Genomic DNA, 8,260 nt, shown 5'->3' with positions numbered 1-8,260 from the left:
TCAGACAGCCACTCTTCTTAAAACACAGCAGCGGCAGTAGCCGCCTTGCCGGGGTCCGTCTCCGCTTATTTTCTGCTTAAAAAGAAACAGATCGGAGCAGTTTCTGATTGCAGCTAAATCCAGAATCCCGCTCCAGACGTTAATGAAGTTTTTCCAGATTTACACCGAGATCTGAATCTGGCCCACAGAGGCAAAAACACGGAAGAAAATAGATTTTTGTTTCCAATTTAAATTGTCCTCAGACATGCATTGTTAGGTGCAAGTATGGGCAAACCACGCCATGTTCTGGGAACTGTTGACTTAGCAGAACACTAGGACAGAAATAAACTTTAGGGTATTTAGATCGAATTAAATGACGATTGGAAAACACTCTGGCTAAAAAACATCTTTCAAAGGAAATTATACAGCGCATTTCAGCCTACTCGACTTATTTAACCATAAATCTAGGAGTCCTTCCTCCAGCCCCTTTCCCCTATCAGGTAGTGTATGGATTTAGAGGCATAATTTTGTTTCAGGTTGTTTCCAGGAAATATACAAATGAATGCGTATAATGAAGTAACACATTATATGATTCCGGATGCGGTATAAACTCAGGTACCAGACTCCGGTAGACAATCCTATTCCTTTAAAAAAAATTGTACACAAGTCTCAAGTACAAAATGTTGTTTATTTTACATACCATCATGGACGATGGAGAAGCTGGATAATAATTTAGCATGCATAAGTAGAGGTATCCTTTTTTTTTTTTTATAAATACAATATACAAAAATAAAGACAGTACAGTCTTGAAATTTCCAGCAGTTTTAACGTTCATGACAAACAGTTTTCCAGATATATAATAACCACAAAACATTTCCAATACTCAGCAAAAGAATAGGGGTTTTCAGGGGTAGGATTCAAGTTTTTAAAATGTCTCTTAACACTGTGGTGAACTGTAAATCTTCTCTACCTTGTGTGTGAAGAAGAATTCTCCTTTTGTCAATGTACCTCCAAAAAAAAAAATACAAACTACCAAAAGATGCTCACCTCTAATAATTACCTGCTTGGTTTCTCTGTTCGGTTTGTTATTTGACAGCTGAAATGTTGAAGCCAAAAGCAAGGATAGATCTGGGCTTGTGCGCAACTGAAGACCGAATATTTTCCCCATGTAGAAATAAAAGGTACTGGTGTAAGATTAGCTGTTCTTCCTCCTGTGCAGGAAGATGGCTGCACTGGGGATTCATTTCACTGACGCCAAAAGCTGCCGAGATGGAGCAAATGCAGATGTCTAGGGAAGGGGCAGAGGACTGTGTGTTGTTGATGGCCTGAAGAAGTGGGCAGATGTGTGTCGCTGGGGAAGGACTAGGGGATGGCAGAGGAAAGTGTGTGTGTGTGGCGTAGGGGGCTTAGAGGAGTAGGGTGGGCAGGTGGGGGGGTCTGGGGAACGTGCTTAAGGATGGGGTGGGCAGAGGTGTGGCGTGGGGGGGTTGGGGCAGGCGTGGGCAGAGGTGTGTGTCTGTCTCTCTCTTCGGAGGGTGACTGGAGGAGTAGGAAGAGGGGTCTGTCTGTCTGTCTGTCAGGCGGCTGGGGTAAGATGGGCAGGCTGGTGTGTGTCTGTGTGTCTGGACGTGGCTGAGGTCCGGGTGGGCAGGCTGGTGTGTGGCTGGAGGGGACGGGGGAGGACAGCAGCAGCTGGGAGAAGGGGAGCCCGCTTGCCGGCTCACTGGGGCTGGCCCAGGGGCGGCTGCAGCGGGGCGGGGTGCCTGCTGCGGGGCTGTGCCTCGTCCTCGTCCCCCTCGGAGCAGTCGGAGGAGTTGTAGGGGCAGCAGTGTCCGCCTTCCTCCTCCTCGGGGTCGCTGTCCCTGAGCTCCCGCAGCCGGCGGCCGCTGCTCTTCTCCGGGGCCGGCGGCAGCAGCAGCTCCTCGTCCGCCTTGTCCTCGCCGCCCACCCCGCTCTTCTGCTTCTCGGCCTCCTGCGCCGCCTGCTCCTTGGCCTTTTTACTCCGCTTCCACTTCATGCGCCGGTTCTGGAACCAGATCTTCACCTGCGGGCGGGAGAGGGGTTGAGAGGGGGGGGGATCGCAGCCACCCGCCCTCTCACCGCCCCCCCTCGCCCCCGGCAGCCCCCACCCCACCCGCCACTCCTCTGCCCTCGCCCCCGACCCGCTGCCCAAGGCACCCACCGACCGCTCCCGCACCCCTCCCCCCACCAGCACCCCTCCCCCCACTGTGCCCCGCGGCACCATGCGGGGAGCCGGGACAAGGGAGCCCGGGAGGGGGTCAGGCCTTGCGGCCCTTCTGCCCAACGGGCCGCCTCCGGGCTAGGCACCTGGGCCGAGATACCGGGCGGGCCCCGGAGCTGCTCAGCCTGAATCCAGGGGCCCGAGCCCGCTCCGCTCCCGGCACGTAGCTGGGAAGCCAAGCCTGGGGCCCGGGGCTGCGCCGAGCCAGCCTGGCCGTCTCCGCCCGGAGAGCCCCGAGACCCTTCCCCTGAGTCCGAGGGGCCGGGGGCCGCCGCCACCCACCTGGGTCTCGGTGAGCATGAGCGACGTGGCCACCTCGAAGCGCTTGGGCCGGGAGAGGTATTTGTTCAGCTTGAACTGGTGCTCCAGCTCCAGCAGCTGCTGGCTGGTGAAGGCGGTGCGGGGCCGCCGGCATTTCCCCAGCAGGTTGGACTGCGCCTGGGCTGGAGACAAAACAGCGCATCAGCACCGCGCCCGCAGGCAGCCAGAGGGGAGCCCCGCCACCCTCCGGTCCCAGGGCAGCCGCCTCCCCCGGGCCAGAGCTGGGGTCGCCGGGGCCCAGCTACCTCCTGCGCCTCGGTCAGCATTAAAGGGGAGCGTTCTAGGGTCCCAGGCTGCGTCCACCTGTCTCCATGGGGGGCAAGTGAGCTCCAGTGGGAAATGATTGGGGAAGGAAGAGAACTGCTGGTCCCCTGCGAGGGAGAGAAGAGGGGAGGCAGCAGGAAGGAGAGAGAAGGTGGGGTGGGGGGTTAGAAAAAAAAATCAGTGCGAAATTCTTTTTTTTTTTTAATGGGGGAAAAGGAAGAGGAACAAGTGACTGAAAGCCACCCGCCACATGCCCTCTTCCCACAGCTCACCCCAGCGGCGACCTTGCCACAGGCCACAATGAAAAACTACCGAAACGGCGGCCACTTCCAATTAGGACCCATTCCCCGCAGTCCTGGCTTCAGCCCGACATCTATCACACACCCAGCCGGGAGCTGGCGGTGCTCTGGGGCAAGTCTCCTTCGGGTCCGCCCTCACAATGGAGGCAAAAGGGACTGGCACCTTCCGGGGACATGTTTAGCAGTCGAGTCTAGTGAGCTGAGAATAGTGAGGTCTTTGTGGAAACCCTCCAGTCCTCACACTGTCACTATTCCAGCATTAAAGGTAGTTTAGTTCAAAGTAGACATGATCATTCCCTGAATTAGACACCTCAATCACCCCAAGCCTGATGAGGATGATCCAGTTAATATGCAATCTGAGATGGACTTCTCTATTTACATAATTTCACATAGATCCCCCTCAGGGAAATTTATGACCAAAGAGGGATTTCTTGATTTCCCAAGAGCCTAATAAATGCTAGACAATAAAAAGAACCAGAGATCACGGTGAAATGATATCAGTCTCTCCGGGGAACAGCAATTTGCTTCATTTAATTTGAACGCCCCTTACTTTAGTTAAACAAGGCTCCCGAATTCCCAGCTTGACAATACATTAGAACTTTAATTAAAAGAGACTCCAGAGTGACTTTGGGAAAATACTCAATTGAAGCCTGGCCGAAGCAATGATTCCCCCCAGCAGATTAGAGGAAAAGGTTTCTCTCCAATCACTTCAAATTGTTTTCATTTTATTTCATGATCTCAGCTGGCAAGATTGCCGTAATATTTGCCCCATAACAGGAGACAAATGTGACATGAACCCTGACGTAAAATACTGTTCAGTGTAGGTGTAAGGGAACGATAGAAAACATATTTTCAACAATGTTTTCGAGCTATATACAATTAGAGGTTATAATCTGAGCATATTTTCTGGATTCAAAGATCAGGATCGTGTCAAAAATTACTCTGTTGAAGGTTGCAAGTAAAGAGAATTGATGGCGAGATTATTCTCCTAAAGTAGTACGGCCACATTTAAGGGACACATAAATGAGAACATCCGTTTGGAAGCACGCGAGCTGAAATCCTTCTTGATCAACCAATTCCGACTCCGTAGTTCCAGATGATATGTATGCTCCTTTTAAAAGGCATAAAACGCAGCACAGTCATTTTGCGTGTACTGCGATTGTAACATATAATCTGTGATTCTTTGGACATTCTCTCATCTTTCTTTTCCTTTAGAAACTCAAAAGGGGAGGGAAGGAGGAGCCTGCCTTTACTATCTCATTTGGAGCAAACCTGTTAAAATGACCAGAATAAAAAAGAGAGTGTCCGGCATACAAACAGTAACACAGATGAGATTTTCTCACCGCTGTGTGATTTTCCAGGCCTCCATTATCATTTCTCTTGGTTATTTATTCACTAGTGCATCTTGTTTGAAAAGGCAAGAATTCGGACAGCTTTTCTAATTATTTTTCTTCTTGAATGTCCTAGTCTAAACAAACCCATTTAAGAGAAAACAATGGACTTTTTTTGTCTGTATGTGTACGGAGTGGTATAAAAAAATCTTAATTATTTCCTGTCATGATTTAAGTCAAACTAGACCTAAGGTATTGTTAAATCAGTAATTCCCACAGAGAGCTAACACCTAAGAAAATGATCTTCGCCTAACACAGAGATGCAAGAAAAGTCCCCATCTCCATTGAGGCCTATCTGCCCAGCAATGCACGTTTGCTGTTAGGTCAGGCCAGGGTATTTGTTTTTAAAGCAGTTTTTAAAAAATCTCAGATGTAAGTGAATCCGATTATATTTATTTAGCTTCCTTGTTTCAATTTCACCCAAACAAACATTTAATCGTAGCCCAGAATGGTCACTGGAACCATCTAAGCAGAGGAGTGCGCTGTGATTCCCATAAACTCTTCCTGATTAAGAGGTCTGCGAAATTTGCCTGGTTGACAGGATCTGACTAAGCACCCCTTCGGGGTGAAATGGACAGAGTCCTGTCAAGTTGTCCCGCATACTTTCTGCACCGTAATATTAACAAAGATGAGCAGGATCGCTCTACCATCCAGAAAAAATTAAACGAACAAAAAATCACCGGCAGGTTTTACAGATTTCCCATCGCCCGGGGTTCCGTTCCCACTGGTTATTTCGAACATTTCCCCCGCGGTGGAATGTGAATTAGAACTTGGAATGGGATGAATTATTTGTCGCCTACACATTTCACTGTCCGTGAAAGATCAGTCTATATTTACTGCTCAGGTGCCGGCCATAACCAACTGCATACACTGCAACTGCTTCCCGTGTTAAGCGATATTTCCTCCCTCGTGCAAATAATGACCAAATTCAAAATAAAATAAAGAAATGACCCCCGCCGCCGGCTGAAGTCTTGACGGAAATCTCTAGCCGAATGTCTGGGAGCATTAGCTAGGAGGAAAGGCTGGGAGAATGGATCCTCGCCATAGGCCCCGCAAACCCTGCAGACTGGCTCTGGCAGTGCAGAGGGGGCGGCGAGGAAGTGGAGATACGTACAGAGGAAAAGGACAGATCACGACAAACCCGGCGCCCCCAATACCAGGGGCTGGCGAAGAGATACTCACAGTTAAAGTCCGGCATTTTGGGGAGGATCATGCCCGCCGTGGATGCTCGTAACCACTGATCCAACTGAAAAGTCCCGGCACTGAGTTTGATGGGGTCTGCCGCAGGGTGGGAAGGGTGAGCCCCCTGCACCTGGGAGTAGGAGTAAGACAAAGCGGGGTGCTGCCCGGCCAGAGCGGCTGCCGAATAGCTGTACATGGGGTGCCCGTAGAGAGCGGCCTGGGTGGGGATGCCCGCTCCCCCCTGGTGCAGTCCCAGGGCCAGGCCTCCGGCGGAGTGATGGTGGTGGTGATGGCCGCTGCTGCCGCTGCCGCTGCTGCTGCTGGTTAAGAAGCCGGGCTTGGGCACCAGCCCGCAGTGCGCGGCCAGGATCCGGGGCGGCGAGGGGCTCTCCGTCCGCAGGCAGTCCGAGGAGCCGCCGCTGTGGTGCTCGGAGGAGGACGGGGGGCTGCAGCTGCTGCTGTTACTGCTGCTGCTGTGGCCAGATGTGTTGGCGAGGGAGGTGACCAAGGCCAGCGGGGAGGTCTGCGCGGAGGCGGCGGCGGCGGCTTTGGGAGGGTCGACTGCTAGGAGAGCATCGATCCGGAAATTTTTGGATTTTTCCATCTGATTGTTTCTAAATGAAGAAACAAACAAACAAACAAAAAAAAAAACCCCAGCGACTCCCTTGGCTGCTAAATTAACTGCCCCCGCCCGAGCCCTCCAGCGCCCCGGGGAGCCTCTGCACCCCCACCCCACTCACAGCTCTGCCGGGACCGGGACCGGCACAGCAAAATGTCTCTGGGCAGAGAGTAAGCACCTCGCCTCCAAACTCTGCTCACTTGAAGGCTCAGCTCGGGCTCCCATTGGCCCCGGGGCTGGGAGACACCCTATTGGTGGCCGGGGCTCGGAGCTGGCCGCCGCGATTGGCCCCGCCGCACACCTGTCAACGCTTCGGGAGCGGGGCCCGCCCCCTTGGTTTCTTTTCCCTCCAGAGCAGGTTGCAGGGAAAGGCTGGCAGGGTCCTGGGGGCGGGGGAGGGGTCGCGGGGAAGATCAGCGTACCGGAAGGAAAGTGACTTGAGAAGCGGCTATATTACCTGTGTCTGTCCCCCCCCCCCCCCGTCAATGTCCCCCCCCCCCCCAAATCAAACCCAAATACATTCTTCGGTCGTGCCGGGTTTTTAAGAATGGGAGGAGGCGCCTGCAATACCCGCAACACAAAACGGATTCTGCTTGAGCACCCGCGGCGAAGCGGCGTCAGTGGTTCCCCGTTCACAGCCCGGCATCAAGAGACTTGGTGCCACGGCAAAAATGGACGTGAGCCAGCCTGTGTCGGCCGCCTAACGCACAGCTGGAAGGATGCTCTCGCCTTTGGTCAGCTTAGCCCCGTCTGCAGTTAACGTGATGTTACCTTCATCTATGCCCTTCGGTGGGCGGTGTAAGATTTAAACGGGACTGATCTTAGTGTGGCTGGTTTAAGGAGTCCGTCCCCTACTAAGCGGCGTGTAGTTATTTTGTTGCAATGAAAGGCCCGTGTTAATTTGGTGACCACAAAACAGGACCTGGGTGAAATTTATTTGAAGTCTTTAAATAACAACAACAAACATCATAATCCGGCGTTTGCTCCTGATCTGCTGGGAGAAAATCCCAGGCTTTTCCTGCAGAGCTCTGACCAGTATCACCAGCTCACCGGTGAAGAGTGCATTTTTATTCTCACAGCCATGCAATGGAAATTCAGCTCCTCGGAGAGCCTGCAAGCACCGCCGCCCTCCATTCTCCGCATGTTTACAGCCCAGCATATGTACACTGACAACACTACTAGCCAGTGATAATATCCCAGGATTTTTCTTAGCGTTATTAAATGGCATCGCTTTGGCGATCCAATTTGCAATTAATGGCAGGTGCTACAGACTTTCAGAGACCGAGACGGCACCAACTGCTGATTAAATAAAGGCACAATATTTTTACAATGATTTTCTATTCTTAAGTGACAAATCAGCGGTCACAGAATGTGCCAATGAGAAGGCCGCAGTGTTTTATACCCAATCTGTGCCTACACAGAGCATAGTTTTTGCGTTCTGCTCTATTCATTTGGCTCCTTGACGTACCATAAAAGACCATGTAAAAACTTGCGGGGGGAGGAGAGGAAAACTCTCGAATGCTCTGTGTCTGGGTGAGACACGTCAGCACTATTATTTTTAAATCGGAGTGAAAAATACGGTTTCACACAGAACAAAAATCACAATGTAAAGTTACTGCAGCTCTGTTAATACTCAGCAATGGGACCTTAGTTCTCCATCTGCAAGCCCTGTATATATGTTTGCCTATATCGAAAGTTCAAGGTGGGGTATGCGGTGTATTAAACTCCAGTTTTCTATCATTCCTGGACACTTCAAATATTTACATTTTGTGCGCTGCCAACAGATTTTTAACGAGTTAGAAAGAATAAACAGCTGCAAGTCAGGAAGTCAAGCCTGCCACCAAAATTAAGTTTTGTCAATACTGTTATTAGACCTACTTATCTTACACAAACACACCGAAATATAAAAGGAAAAGCGAGAGGGGGGCAAATGTTCAGTCTTTTGCAAAGTTAGAATTTCCTG

The 8,260-nt window shown here is 51.2% G+C and overlaps 1 protein-coding gene across 1 annotated transcript; it reads right to left on the bottom strand.

Moving 5' to 3' along the window:
- Positions 1-658: 658 nt before the first annotated feature.
- On the bottom strand, positions 659-6,297 carry MNX1 (motor neuron and pancreas homeobox 1). The gene is made up of 3 exons (XM_067542799.1): positions 5,679-6,297; positions 2,504-2,664; positions 659-2,023 (listed from the first exon to the last, which is right to left on the bottom strand). Exons 1-3 carry the CDS (start codon positions 6,280-6,282, stop codon positions 1,700-1,702), a joined length of 1,089 nt encoding a protein of 362 aa, XP_067398900.1. The 5' UTR covers positions 6,283-6,297; the 3' UTR covers positions 659-1,699.
- Positions 6,298-8,260: the final 1,963 nt, after the last annotated feature.

This window comes from Emydura macquarii, unplaced genomic scaffold (genome assembly GCF_026122565.2).
Source record: "Emydura macquarii macquarii isolate MOO-44397 ecotype Brisbane River unplaced genomic scaffold, CSIRO-AGI_Emac_v2 contig_719, whole genome shotgun sequence".
In the NCBI taxonomy this organism is placed as follows: domain Eukaryota; kingdom Metazoa; phylum Chordata; order Testudines; family Chelidae; genus Emydura; species Emydura macquarii.
This window is presented reverse-complemented; position numbering and strand designations above follow the sequence as displayed.